This window comes from Mauremys reevesii, linkage group 7 (assembly GCF_016161935.1).
Source record: "Mauremys reevesii isolate NIE-2019 linkage group 7, ASM1616193v1, whole genome shotgun sequence".
Taxonomy (NCBI): Eukaryota; Metazoa; Chordata; order Testudines; family Geoemydidae; genus Mauremys; species Mauremys reevesii.
The window spans coordinates 73,367,919-73,383,361 of record NC_052629.1 but is presented as its reverse complement, the minus strand read 5'-3'; the positions used below and the strand labels follow the sequence as shown (position 1 = coordinate 73,383,361).

General features: G+C 48.4%; 1 protein-coding gene across 6 annotated transcripts in view; it reads right to left on the bottom strand.

Moving 5' to 3' along the window:
- Window positions 1-15,443, bottom strand: part of PDLIM1 (PDZ and LIM domain 1) — a 95,467-nt gene that overhangs the window by 648 nt on the left and 79,376 nt on the right. For all 6 annotated transcript variants that reach the window (XM_039481187.1, XM_039481182.1, XM_039481183.1 and 3 more), the window contains 2 exons: window positions 10,590-10,738; window positions 4,175-4,292 (listed from right to left, as the gene is read on the bottom strand). In XM_039481187.1, coding sequence (XP_039337121.1) covers window positions 4,175-4,292; window positions 10,590-10,738 — 267 coding nt within the window. The remainder of the gene's footprint in view (window positions 1-4,174; window positions 4,293-10,589; window positions 10,739-15,443) is intronic.

Sequence of the window (15,443 nt, the reverse complement as noted above, 5' to 3'; positions counted from 1 at the left end):
CAGCACAGCCATCCCCTCGAGTGGGAAGGAGGCAGCTGTTCTGCAGCAGCAACGTGCCAGTGAGAATATCTATGGGGAGCATGGCTCTAGGGAGGCAGAATGTGGATATCCTCGCTGGACACAGACTGATGCCCAAGAAAGATTAAAAACTCTCTCCCCCTCACACACAGTGCAGGCCAGGGCCATGCAGGGTTAGAGAGACTATGGGCAAGATCTTCAGTTGGTGTAACACCAGTGCTCTCTGTGGTGCTACATCAATTTATACCTGATGAGGATCTGGCCCCGTGACTGGCTAGCACTATGCAAAACAAGAACTCTGTTCCCTGAAAGCATTTTTAGAACTGGCCTTCCCACTTTTCCAAGAACAAGCACAAGGAAGTTCCAGGGAAAGTCCCTGGTTAAATTCTCTGGTGATATCCCTGGCGAAGTTCCTTCGCTTTCACTCGGCATTGTAACTGATCCCTGTCAGACCCCTTTGCCTGCATCCCCCGGGCAGTCTGTCCGGAGACATCCATGCTTGTATGGCTGCGCTGTAACTGTGCTTGCAGAGCCTCTTCTCTCCACAGGCCCAGGAGATCCAATACCTCCCATCTACTCCAGACAGGAGCATGCCCAGTGAGTGGAGCTGGCATGGTTGGCTGTGCTTCTGGGTGTGCTTGCCAAGCTGGGCAACCAGGAAAAGGCATTTAAAAAAAATGTGGGGTGGGAGTTAAAATGGGGAGCAGCTTCTGGTCTCTACGACCCTGAGGCAGTGGAGTTTACAATTGTGAACAGAGCAGTCACGGTCACAGGGAATGGGGCATTGTGGGACAGCTGCTGGAAGACTGTTAGGATTGACACAAGTCACACTTGCACTGCGTTGACCTCAATTGGTTGACTATGGCTCAAGGCCGTTCAGGGTGGTGGCATTACTGAATTGGTGTAACAGGGCGCTTATGTCAGTCGGAGACAAATTTGAGTGTAGACACATACAGAAATAGGTTGGCGCAAGGTGACTTACATCAACCTAACTTTGTAGTGTACACAGGCCTTAGTCTTAGAGAGGAGCTGGTAAACAGGTGTGTGCAACACTGAGGGTGTACCATAAACAGTAGGTTTGAATGGCTCAAAACCAAGTAAAATGAGCCAAAATATAACTCCAGCACAACCAGTTTGGGCAAAGGGCTGCAGAACCAAAGGCCAGCCCTCTGACTTGCAACTTAAAAAAAACCAGATGTTTGTGGGAGAGGCAAAAGGTGCCTGGACTCCTACGCTGTAGTTAGGGTGTCTAATTGTTCCATTGTATTCCATTCCCCTCAGGGAAACACAATGCGAATGCTATTTGCAACTAGCCAAACCAAAATAAGGAAACTACACAGCAGCTTGTTAGCTACCTGACGCAGCTCCCAAACAATTCCCTAGGAGTATAATTTTGCTCTAGCAGCACTCTCTTGAATTCATTAGTCACACTGTTTATAGTACAGAGCTTTCCAGACCTACCCAATTGTTAGAGGAACCGCAGGGTTTCATATTTTAATGCTGATTCTTATTTTACTCACTGATGTTCTAGTGTTGGTCAGCATTCAGGCTATGGCAGGCTTGTGTGATTCTGGCACGGAGGATGTATGCAGGAGGATGGGAAAGTCTAATGGAGGCTTTGTATGTATGGACTGCAATGGGAAGGTTTTAAACATAATCCTCCAATCTGAGATCTATTTAAAAGATCCCGCTTGAACTCCCAGGCTTAGAAAGGCAGAATTCTGCAGAGACAGCAGTTATAAGGAAACCAATGCTAAAAGATAAAAGGAGGACAGAAGATCTCATAGTTAGGCCAGGTCTACACTTACAAGCTTACAGCGGCCCAGCTGTATCGATACAGACGTAAGATGGAAGAGGGCTGATGGAAGAGGGCTCTCCCGTTGACATAACAAAACCAGCTCAAGGAGCAGCAGTACCTATGTCGGTGTGAGCTGCTGTGCACTCAAGCACTTATGCCAGCAAAATTTATGTTGCTCAGGGTGTTTTTTTTAATCCACCCAAGTGACAAAAGTTTTGCTGACATAAGTGCTAGTGTAGACATGGCCTTAAGGAACTGGACTGGCGAGTCAAGAAATCTGGTTCCTGTTCCTGGCTCTGCCACACCCCATGTTACGTATTATTTGCATTGCAGTAGCTCCTAGAGACCCCAGCTGAGATCTTGGCCCCATTGTGCTAGGTGCTGTACATACCCATAATGAAAGAAAGAGAGTCTCTGCCTCACAGAGCTTATGATTTAAATAAACAAGACTGACAATGTTTGGGAGGGGAAACAGAGGCACAAGAAGTGATGTGACACTTGTCCAAGTCACACAGCAGAGCTGGGAAGAGAGCCCAGATCTCCAAACTCCCACCCCTACCTGCCTAAGGCTCTGGGAAGGAGTTTGGGTGGGGGGAGGAGGTCTAGGGTGCAAGCCCTGGGCTGGGGTGAGGGATTGGGGTGCAGGATGGGTGAGAGGTTGGGCTCTGAGATGGAGTTTGGGTGTAGGCTCTAGGCTGAGGCAAGGGGTGTGGGTGTAGGTGGGGGTGAGGGGTGCAGGCTCTGGGAGGGAGTTTGGGGGCCGGAGGGGATGTGTGGGAAGGGGTGGGGATGCAGAGTTTGGGGATGGGAGGGGGTGCGGAGGGAGGGGGTGCAGGCTCTGGGGTGGGGGAGGAGTGCAGTGCTTACCTAGAGCTCCTAGGCAGGATGGGCCGGGGGGGGGGTCTCCATGTGCTGTTACCCCCAGGCACTGCCCCCGCAGCTTCCTATTGGCTGAAGGGGCGCTGGGAACAGGACACAGACCCACCCCACCCAAGGGCTGCAGGGAGGCCAGCAACCATGTGAAGCAAGCAGGCAGGAAGCCGCTCAGCTCTGCTGCGCTGCCGGTGGTGAGTGGGGGCCCTGGGCTGTTTTAAATGGGGGAGGGGACGCCTGGGGGCAGAAGGTAGGGCAGAGGGAGAGACCAGTGCTGGAGCCAGGCCCGTGGTGCCTGGGTACTAGGAATATTCCTGGTGCCCAGGCACCACGGGCCCACAGAACTCACCGCCCATGACAGGGAGTCTCTGTGTCTGCATGCGTCCTAGTGACTTGATTTGTTCTCCATCAGTCTGAAATAAACCCGCCACCTACACTGAGAAATACAGGCTGGGCTCTGTGTGTCCAGGAAAACGTAGCGCCTGCCTCAGGAGTAGGGTTGCCAACTTTGTAATATTTAAAAAACAGACACTCCAGCAGCAGTGCTGGAACCTCCTCCACCCTGCCTCTTCCCCGAGGCCCAGCTAGCGGCCCCAGCTGAGATGGGGCTAGCACAGATGATGACCTGGTGCCTCCCTGCCTCCCCACCCCACAATAACTGGACTTTGGGTGTCTGGTCAGTAGATCTGACTGGACACTGTCAGGTCCCCTTTTCGACCAGACTTTCCGGTTGAAAACTGGACACCTGGACACCCTAGGAGACCTTTGCAGGGTTCACTGGCAGCATTTGTGAAACCTTCTGAAGGTACAAGCACCACGGGCCCTATTTCCAGAGGAGCCAAATGCCCGCAGCTCTCACAGAACAGGAGTCCTAGACAGCAGGCCGTATACACACACACTATAGTATGGCAAGCTCCACTCTATGGGCACGTCTACACTGCATGCTTCTTTTGGTAGCATGTAGCGTACATACCAGCACAGCCTTCTAACATGGGTATAAACCACAGTGTAGCTGGTGAGACATGGCTCAGATGCACCTAAAGGGAGTGGGTATCTATGTGAGTACATACCCTGCATGGCTCTGTTCTCCCAAACTATGCTTCCCTATCTATGCTGCTATTTTAGCTGCGGCCTCCCCATCGCTGGAGCCCTTCCCTGCCACTGGGAAGACTGCGGGGAGACAGCGGAGAAAGACTCTGCCAGTTCTCTTCTGCTGGAGCCTTCTCCTGCTGCAGGGAAAGACTAGCCCTGCCAGAGCCTTTCCTTGCCACAGTGAAAGGCTCCGTTAGTAGGGAATGCTGAAGCTTTTGACTGCTCTCTCCCCCCTGCCAGAGCCTTTCACTGCCATGTGTAGCACATACCACTGCGCAGATGCAGCAGACTTTTCACTGCAGCTTGTAGTAGATACCCATACCCTACATTCTGCTACCAGCAGTGTGTAGTGTAGACATCGCCTATAAGCAACTGGGACAGGTCAATACTTACACAATGCCGGATCCACACTTATCACAAATGGGCAGCTTCTGGGCATTTCCAATCGATGAGGCAACTTTTGTTATTGGTGGTTTCACACTTCTAAATCCAGAAGGTTTATTGGGATCGCCTGGGGATAGGAACAGAGCACTTTGGATTATGGGTTGCACAAACTGAAAAGAGGAATCTTTAAATCCAGACTGGATGCTTTGCTAGAGATGCTCTAGTTCAATTCAGCTATTGGACTTGAAGCAGGAATTAATCCAGGGAACTCCTAGGGCCTGTGTTATTCCAATATTCCTAGCCTTACAGTAAGGAAAGTGGATTATGAAAGAGCTTTTAAAATAATGTGGTAGTTAAGGGCTGCAGATCCTCTCAATTTACAGACAGTGGTACATACATTATAGATCAGGACAGGACAGAGGGACTTTATTCCATCTTAGGCAAGACGGGACAGGGCATGGGGGCAACACCCTTGGGTGTCTCAAGAGTATGTGACTCAAACCCAAGAGTGAGCTGCATCCAGTGTTTGCCAAAGAAAGGGGATAAAACCCCACAGAAGCAGCCAAAATGGCCGGCAATGTCATAAACGCAAGTTGCTGCAGCCCAGCCCACATGGCACTGATGAAAGAACAAAGGAGGAAGCCTGCGCTATGATTAGGGCCCTACCAAATTCATGGTCCATTTTGGTCAATTTCACGGTCAGAGGATTTTTTTAAAATTGTAAATGTCATGATTTCAGCTATTTAAATCTGAAATTTCACAGTGTTGTAATTGCAGGGGTCCTGACCCCAAAAAAGGAGTTGTGGGGGGGTCACAAGGTTATTGTAGGTGGGGAGTTGCAGTACTGCTACCCTTACTTCTGTGCTGCTGCTGATGTGCTGCTAACCCTAAGCGCCCCACCATCAGCAGCGCAGAAGTAAGGGTGGCAATACCATACCATGCCACTCTTACTTTTGCACTGCTGCTGGCGATGGCTCTGCCTTCAGAGCTGAGCAGCTGGAGAGCGGCGATTGCTGGCCAGGAGCCCAGCTGTGAAGACAGAGCCACTGCCAGCGCAGTGCAGAAGTAAGAGTGGCATGGTATGGTATTGCCACCCGTACTTCTCAACTGCTGATGGTGGGGTGCTGGCTTCAGAACTCGGCGCCCAGCCAGCAGTCGTTGTTCTCCTGCTACCTAGTTCTGAAGGCAGCACAGAAGTAAGGGTGGCAATACCGTGACCTCCTTAAAATAACCTTGTGACCCCCCTGCAACTCCCTTTTGGGCAGGACCCCCAATTTGAGAAACTCTGGTCTCCCTTGTGAAATCTGTATAGTATAGGGTAAAAGCACACACAAAACCAGATTTCATGGGGTGGGGGGGATCAGATTTGACAGTCTGTGACGCATTTTTCATGGCCATGAATTTGGAGGGCCATAGCTATGTTGCAGCTGCCAGCTATAGCTCCTATGATCACAGCAGAGTACAGAGAAAGGCTAGAGCACAACCAGCCACACACTCTGCGGATGCTGTTGCCCCATTTGCCTGTTGGGCCAATAGCAAAGCATGTCAAAGCCTGCCTACATCAAGGACATCTGTGCCGTTGTACCTACATCACTGCAGTTACCCTGGGGTGACCCCTGCGGTTGACGCACTGTACCAAGGCAAAGCAGGGTTTGCACTAGTGCAGGCTAAACCACTGAGGTGCAAGTCCCACTTGGCCCCAGTCCAACTCATCTATGTTTGTGTTTTGCCCACCGTAGGTGTATTGATGTAGTTACACATCTGCAAAGCCCCTTCATCCTGAGTTGCCTCTGAATAGACCAGGAAGGATCCAGCACCACTTCAGCGTCACTGCTGCCCATGATGATGTCCCTCAGTGACATGTGTAACTATTGTTGCTCCATCCAGACAATCCAATATGATGGACTGTGCAGGGAAGAGGCACAGCAGCGTGCTCATGGTAGCCAACTTTAAAACATCTGATATGAAGTCCTGGCACAGTCAGGGAATTATGATGTAATTGGAATAACAGAGACTTGGTGGGATAACTCACATGATTGGAGTACTGTCATGGATGGATATAAACTGTTCAGGAAGGACAGGCAGGGCAGAAAAGGTGGGGGAGTTGCGTTGTATGTAAGAGAGCAGTATGACTGCTCAGAGCTCCGGTATGAAACTGCAGAAAAACCTGAGAGTCTCTGGATTAAATTTAGAAGTCTGAACAACAAGGGTAATGTCGTGGTGGGAGTCTGCTACAGACCACCAGACCAGGGGGATGAGGTGGATGAGGCTTTCTTCCAGCAACTAACAGAAGTTGCTAGATCACAGGCCCTGGTTCTCATGGGTGACTTTAATCACCCTGGTATCTGCTGGGAGAGCAATACAGCGGTGCACAGACAATCCAGGAAGTTTCTGGAAAGTGTAGGGGACAATTTCCTGGTGCAAGTGCTGGAGGAACCAACTAGGGGAAAAGCTCTTCTTGACCTGCTGCTCACAAACAGGGAAGAAATAGTAGAGGAAGCAATAGTGGATGGGAACCTGGGAGGCAGTGACCATGAGATGGTCGAGTTCAGGATCCTGACACAAGGAAAAAAGGAAAGCAGTAGAACAGAGACCCTGGACTTCAGAAAAGCAGACTTTGACTCCCTCAGGGAACTGATGGGAAAGATCCCCTGGGAGAATAACATGATGGGGAAAGGAGTCGAGGAAAGCTGGTTGTATTTTAAAGAAACCTTATTGAGGTTGCAGGAACAAACCATCCTGATGTGTAGGAAGAAAAGTAAATATGCCAGGCGACCAGCTTGGCTTAACAGTGAAATCCTTGCTCGTCTTAAACACAAAAAAACAGCTTACAAGAAGTGGAAGATTGGACAAATAACCAGGGAGGAGTATAAAAGTATTGCTCAGGCATGCAGGTGTGAAATTAGGAAGGCCAAATCACACTTGGAGTTGCAGCTAGCCGGAGATGTTAGGAGTAACAAGAAGGTTTCTTTAGGTATGTTAGCAACAGGAAGAAAGTCAAGGAAAGTGTGGCCCCCTTGCTGAATGAGGGAGGGAACCTAGTGACGGAGGATGTGGAGAAAGCTAGTGTACTCAATGCTTTTTTTGCCTCTGTCTTCACAGACAAGGTCAGCTCCCAGACAGCTGCACTCTGCAGCACGGTATGGGGAGGAGGTGACCAGCTCTCTGTGGAGGAAGAAGTAGTTCGGGACTATTTAGGAAAGCTGGACGAGCACAAGTCCATGGGGCCGGATGCACTGCATCCGAGGGTGCTAAAGGAGTTGGCCGATGAGATTGCAGAGCCATTGGCCATTATCTTTGAAAAATCATGGCAATTGGGGGAGGTCCCGGATGACTGGAAAAAGGCTAATGTAGTGCCCATCTTTAAAAAAGGGAAGAAGGAAGATCCAGGGAACTACAGGCCAGTCAGTCTCACCTCAGTCCCTGGAAAAATCATGGAACAGGTCCTCAAGGAATCAATCCTGAACCACTTAAAGGAGGGGAAAGTGATCAGGAACAGTCAGCATGGATTCACCACGGGCAAGTCATGCCTGACTAACCTAATTGCCTTCTATGATGAGATAACCGGCTCTGTGGATGAGGGGAAAGCAGTGGATGTGCTATTTCTGGACTTTAGCAAAGCTTTTGATACAGTCTCCCACAGTATTCTTGCCAGCAAGTTAAAGAAGTCTGGGCTGGATGAATGGACGGTAAGGTGGATAGAAAACTGGCTAGATGGTCGGGCTCAACGGGTAGTGATCAATGGTTCCATGTCTAGTTGGCAGCCAGTATCAAGTGGAGTGCCCCAAGGGTCAGTGCTGGGGCCGGTTTTATTCAATATCTTCATTAACGATCTGGAGGATGGTGTGGACTGCACCCTTAGCAAGTTTGCAGATGACACTAAACTGGGAGGAGTGGTTGATACGCTGGAGGGTAGGGATAGGATACAGAGGGACCTAGACAAATTAGAGGATTGGGCCAAAAGAAATATGATGAGGTTCAACAAGGACAAGTGCAGAGCCCTGCACTTAGGACGGAAGAATCCCATGCACTGCTACAGACTAGGGACCGAATGGCTGGGCAGCAGTTCTGCAGAAAAGGACCTAGGGGTTACGGTTGACGAAAAGCTGAATATGAGTCAACAGTGTGCCCTTGTTGCCAAGAAGGCTAATGGCATTTTGGGTTGTATAAGTAGGGGCATTTCCAGCAGATCGAGGGATGTGATCATTCCCCTCTACTCAGCACTGGTGAGGCCTCATTTGCAGTACTGTGTCCAGTTTTGGGCCCCACGCTACAAGGAGGATGTGGATAAATTGGAGAGAGTCCAGCGGAGGGCAACAAAAATGATTAGGGGGCTGGAGCACATGACTTATGAGGAGAGGCTGAGGGAACTGGGATTGTTTAGTCTGCAGAAGAGAAGAATGAGGGGGGATTTGATAGCTGCTTTCAACTACCTGAAAGAGGGTTCCAAAGAGGATGGATCTAGACTGTTCTCAGTGGTAGAAGATGACAGAACAAGGAGTAATGGTCTCAAGTTGCAGAGGGGGAGGTTTAGGTTGGACATTAGGAAAAACTTTTTCACTTGTAGGGTGGTGAAGAACTGGAATGGGTTACCTAGGGAGGTAGTGGAATCTCCTTCCTTAGAGGTTTTTAAGGTCAGGCTTGACAAAGCCCTGGCTGGGATGATTTAGTTGGGTTTGGTCCTGCTTTGAGCAGGGGGTTGGACTAGATGACCTCCTGAGGTCCCTTCCAACCCTGAGATTCTATGATTCTATGATTGATCTTTTTAGTTATTTAAAAAAACCCTTCCTACCTTATTTTACATGAAATGTGACCTCCCAATAAGAGTTCTAAGGCTGAAAAGCGATTTGAGGCTCACCCCAGAGGGACTGTTATTTCATTGGTTGTTATTCTGAGTTCCAAGATAAAGACCAAAAGATACTGGCCCAGATTCTCAGCTGGTATAAAGCAGTCTAATGATTAGGGGGACCAGATGTCCCAATTTTATATTACCTCCCACCCCCTGTCCTGATTTTTCACATTTGCTGTCTGGTCACCCTAATAATGACTGAAGACAGTGGTGTCTCTGCCGACTTCCATCAGCTGGGGATCTGGCTCAGAGTCTTTGAGCATTTGCTGCCTGCGCCTCTGTTTATCACTGTAAATTTTAGCAGCATCACCAAGCATCTGGACTGGAATGCCAGAGCCTTTCTGAGCTGTGTTGAAGGGGAATCAAGTTAAGCAACAAACATTCTTTCAGGGATGCATAACTTTACAGTTCCTGCTCAGTATCAAGAATTATCAGCTCAAAAGGAAACCAAGCAACAGCCCATTTTGGCTCTTTATCAGGCAAGCATATTTCAGTGCTAGAGGTTTCCAGCAATGCTGCAAATCCGTGCAAAGTAGAATAAGAAGCCCCTTTGCCTCTTATTTTCTTCAGTGCTATTGAGAACAGGGCCGACTTTCTCAGTGATTGACAAATGAAATGAGAGTTTCTCACACATGTGCAGAACTCCCATCAGTAGTTGTAAGTTACAAACATGCAACATAAAAAGGGACACTTAAAAATATATGCTTTTATCTTGGATTAAACTAAAAGAATTTTAAGAATCTAATTTGCTTCTCGCTTTGAGGCTGTTTGTTTGCTCTTTGCAAATCACTCAGCTTACACAATGGAATTTGACAGATGTTTCACTTCCAGACTCATACCAGACCACCATGTTATTACAGATGGACTTGAACATACACCTCCCCAGTGCTGTGAACTCAGCCAAAGAAAGGCTTTTAATTGGCCATTCATCAAACACATCTCTTTCCCTATCTAGACCTGTTTGTTAAAGAAAAAAAGAGTTAAAAACAAACAAACTTAAGATCTGGGGCTCAACTAAGTTCAACACAGATCCCTTTGATAAGGAGATTGTAGTTGTGCATTGCAAAGTCCACATGTTGACCCAGTGGTGCCAAAAAGAATGGCACCTTCAGCTACTCGTCCTTACCAGATCCAGTAATTTCCTGGATTTCAGCTGCAGCTGATTTTTCCCCTTTCCTTGTTCAGAAGACGGAAACTGCTAGCTTTAGTGCTCACACCCTCACACACATTGTCCCATACAATACTGAATCTAAAAATTCTTTACCCGGTGAAAAGTGAAGCCTGATACTTAGAAAATTTGGGGGAGTTTCTAAAAATTTTTAAAAATGCTTATGCTGTAAGAGTTCAAAGCTATGGGTACATATGGATAACAACTGTATCGAAAGAGTATCCCTGCACATGGAAGTTAATGGAAAAGTGTCTGTCTGTAGGTTTCTGTGGAAATCATCTACAAAGGCCACTTTGAACAGTCAGCAGGTGAGGAAGAGGGTTTGCTTTTAAACCAAATATAGACTATAGATCAGATCATAGCAAAGGGAATCTGACAGCCACATGGAGAACACAGTAACTGCTTACCTTCAGATTCTAAAATTTCCTGTAGCACCAGGAATGAAGCAGATTGCCTGGGTGGTTCCTTTGGGTCTTCAGTCTCCTGGAGCATCTTGTAAACCTCAGACTCCTTGTCTATGACAAGGTTATTGGAGGGCTGGTTATGTTGCTCCAAACTGGGGAGAATATTAAAAAAAATGCTTGATAAATGACCTATAATTAAAACAATCCACTGCCACAATCTGTAAATACTATAATCTGAGAACACCCCCATATGCAAACATATAGCATACCATAGTGGCAATAGAGGCTACGTTTGCACAAGGAAAGTGCAATCCTAGTGAGATGAACACCATGGTTTCCCAATAGAAAACCCTTTTTTTAAATGAGGATTTCCACTCTCTCTCCCTTCTCAAGGATACTTTGCAATTCAATGTAAGAAATTTAAAAAGGTACTTTCCAGGCAATAACAATTCTGCTGAAATTAAATAAAAGGTGCATTGTGCCCAGGGCCAGCTTTAGGAAGTGCGGAGCCCAATTTGAACATTTTCGGCGGGGCCCCGGCAGGGATGACTTAAAAAAAAAATGTAAAAAAAGCCTTTCGTTTCTTAGCCTTTCAGTTCCCTATAAAAAGTTCTGATTTAAGGGATGTGCCATAGTATGTATTTTTTGTACCAATAGGGTTACAATACGTCCGTATTTTCCTCCTGGATGGCGATTTATGAACCAAAAAACCTGACATGTCCGGGAAAATACAGATGTATGTTAACCCTACCAGGGCTGGTGCAGCAGGGCTGGCTGGAGACAGGCTGACTGCGGGCAGGGGGTGCGGGGCTGGCTGGAGACAGGGCAGGGGGTGCGGGGCTGGTAGGATGACCAGTTGACAAAGATGAAATATTGGGATGCGGGGCAGGGTGGGGCAGGGCAGGGCAGGGCAGGGCGGGGGAGCCGGTGGCAGTGGCTGCTCCGTTTCGCCCCGCCTGGGACACTTGCCCCCACAGCCCCGGGCAGCCCCGCCCCGGGGAGCTCGGGGACTCACCCGGGCAGGGTGCAAACCAGGCAGCCAGGCCCTTCCCCTTCCAGCAGGAGCATGTCTGCCCACGTGTGTCTCTGCCCCCAGCCCACCCGGGCCCTGCCCGCTCTGCGCTGCCCCCGGCCCCACCGCGCTGCCCCGTGGGCTGCAGGGCTGGAGCAGCCTCCACGCTGTGCTCCCGGCCCCTGCCCGTGTGCAAACCTGGGAGGGAGGAGGAATGCTGCATGCTTGGGGAAGAGGCAGGGCCAGGGTGGAGATTTGGGGAGGGATCCAATGGGGCAGTGAGGGGCTGGGGGCGGGGCCAGAGCAGGGATTTGGGGAGGGATCCAATGGGGGCAGGAGGGGGTGGAGTCAGGGCGGGGGGGCCCCCCAAGAGCCTCTCTGGGCTCCGCCTATGCACCAGAGCAGACGGCAAAATTGCTTGTTTGTCCAGTGTCCCGACCAAACATCAGTCGGGACGCAGGACAAACAAGCAACTATCGGGGCAGTCCCGATAAAATTGGGATGTCTGGTCACCCTAGGGGCTGGAGGCAGGGCAGGGGATGCGGAGCTGGCTGGAGACAGGGGCTGGCTGCTGGCAGGGCAGGGGGTGCGGGGATGGCTGCAGCAGGGGCTGGTGCAGGCAGGGCAGGGGGTGCAGGACTGGCTGCAGACAGGAGCTGGTGCAGGCAGGGCAGGGGGTGCAGCAGGGGTAGGCTGCAGGCATGGGATGCAGGTACAGGGGGTACAGCCCACCCTGTACTGTGAGTGCCCCCTCCTCCTCCTCCCTCCCCCACCAGGGTAGCAGCAGCAGCCTGGGGCTCAGGGGCTATTTTAAGGGCCCATGGCTCCCCTGTTTCTACCACCCCTGCCCTTTAAATAGCTGTGGGAGCCCTGGGGAAGTGACGGGGCTCCAGCGGCTATTTAAAGGGCCGGGGCAGTAGAAGCAGCTGGAGCCCTGGACTTTTTAAATAGCCCCCAGAGCCCCACAGCCCTACCCCAGGGCTCCAGCAGTGGGGCTCTGGTGGCAATTTAAAGGGCCTGGGGCTCCAGTCCCTGCTGGGAGCCCCAGGCCCTTTAAATTGCCCCTGGGGAAGCTGGGCCACCCTGGTACGGCGCACCGGCTCTTGCCGGTATGCCGAACTGGGCCTTGAGCGTGGGGCCCAATTCAGGGGAATTGGTTGAATTGGCCTAAAGCCGGCCCTGTGCCATAGAGAATGAATTGTGCTGCTCTTGGAGCAGGCCCAGCTCCTGTTGTTTAAGAAGAGTGATCTGGCTTGGTTCTTAGCACAACTAGAGCTGGAGACAGAGAGTGTTTAGTGCAGGCCATGGGGAGCAAGTGGGGCTTAGTAATGAAAGCTGAGTTTCAACTTCAGCTGCAGAGAGGTGACTCACTGCTTGTTCCTGCTCTGGGAATGCAGGGAGATCAATGCTACAATTAAGCAAAACACTTAAAAATGTGCTTAACTTGAATAGGGGAATTTGTATTCCATTACTAATATTACTTACGCATATCAATATATGGAGATATACCCATCTCACAGAACTGGAAGGGACCTTGAAAGATCATCAAGTCCAGCCTGCTGCCTTCACTGGCAGGACCAAGTACTGATTTTAGCCCAGATTCCTAAGTAGCCCCCTCAAGGACTGAACTCTCAACTCTGGGTTTAGCAGGCCAATGCTCAAACCACTGAGCTATACCTCCCCCCACTGATTAGCTTCTATTAATAACTCTCTAATTTAAAAAACCCTTTGTAATATAGCAAGACCAGGTCCTGAAGACCTTACTCCTAATAGTGACAGCCACAGTTTCAAGCTCAAAAGTGCTTTTTAAAAAAATGGGTATCAATATTTCCATTTTACAGATAGGGTAACTGAGGCACAGAGCACTTCAGCAATTTGCCTAAGCTCACAGAGCAGGTCAGTGGCAGAGTCAGGAATATGGTTCCACCTCCTGTCCCCAAGCTGCTGCTTTAAGCACTGGATCTCCATTGCCTACCTAGACATTTTTGTTGCCTTTTGTGGTGTGAGAGTGATTAGCAATCTCAGTTTAATGGTTTTGGTTTTGAAGTGTAAACGTAGCACCTCAGAATATAAACCATCTCTCTGTGGATACATTTGTGCTAGTTGAAGCATCCTAAACGAATGCAGCTGGAAACATTACCCAAGTTGGATTAGGGGCAAACATCTTCTTTAAAAAATGGGACACTGAGGAATGAGTGTCATCTGCCTACTAGGTTAAATAATATACAATGAGACATAAGTGGTTTGCTAGGTTCAGCCTACAAGAACACCATTGTCGCATACAGGAAGTGCAGGCACTTGTACACAAGCATCCTGAAACTGAGATGAATTTGTACAGAGAAATCTTTTTGATGATGAAGCAACTGCATATTTTCCGTGCCAATTTGTAATCAAGTTATCTGGGGGTTAGCCTGCACAATAAACACTCCAAGCACCAGAGGTAAATTGATGGCAAATGTTATAATGCATGTTTTCATGAAATAATCTCAAAAAATGTTCCCATCTATGGTAAAATATTCTGGAGTGAAAGCAGTGTACTCTTTCAAGCAATATACACATATATTCAAGCGTCTAGAATATGAATCTCAATGACCTGAAACTCTTAGCAGAAACAGGATCAAGTCCCGCTGTCTTTTACATAGGAAATTCCCTGGATTATCCTAAATTAATCCATGTCCCCCATTACAATTTTATATCCTCCCATCACCCTTTATATTCTCCCGTCACCTTTTCTACTCTCAAAATAATGGGCTGAAGCCCACTGTTAGTCTTTCATTCACAATACTAAGGTTATTTAATCCATGTACATTGAAAAGAAAATGCTAAAAATTGTCTTATGGAGCATTATAAACAGACACACAACATTTCAAACAAATAAGTGTTGTGACAATGTGCATAATGTATGTGTCAGACCTTCCACATTTTTAGCACTCAGTGATCCATTTTTTAGAAAATGAGACTGTGAAGACAGACCAAAAAATTTAAAAAAAGAATCTTTCATGAAATTGTGCAATTGCTCATGGCTTGAGGAAGGCGCGCATACTAATGTTATTAATACAAAGTGATAGAACTGGCTTAAAAGTAAGAGTCTGTGGGGACAGATATTTGGCAGAAGAGAACTCTGACTTCCTTCAGTGGAGTTAATCATTCCAAAAGGAGAGCAGAGGAACCTTGCTAATTCATAGTAGTGACCAGGAGCCCCACTGTTGAATTACTGAGTTTTGCAAATTAGCAAGAAACTAATGCCACAGTTATAAAACCCACAAAGGAGACAGCCTCACTTAGTGTATTTTGGCAAGCGTAATTTTGCTTTTATTTTACTGCAGTACATTTTGTGAAGGTAACGAAGGTCTTCGAGATTGGGCGGTAGGGAATTCTGATGCCACAGGCACTGAACTTTTGCTTAGAAGCTGGTGGAGACCCACTTGGGTTCTTTTGCAGCATTATCAGGGTCTGGATTAGCAATGAGAAGTAGTGATGTTTTACTGTTCCTGAGGTAAAGCATATCAATTACAAGTTGTAACACTGAAACGCTTTGCTCCTTGTAGTTCACTGTCTGCACTGCATTGTTATAAAGTGGTGGCTATCTGGGATTTTGTGGCTGTTATAGTGAAAAACTTGGCCACATGGATCTCTGCAGTGACTATTGGGTGAAAACTCAGATCCTCCTGCTCCAAAAGCATATGGTCCTTAACACTAGATCTAAAAGGACTGTTAGCAGTATAGGAGCTATGACACAAGAGTTGAAAGCTCTGCAGTTCTAATTTTGTCCAGCAAAGGAGAGTGGGATTATACACAGTAGCCAGTTCATAACACTGCAAGATAAAACTGTAATAATCTAAGAA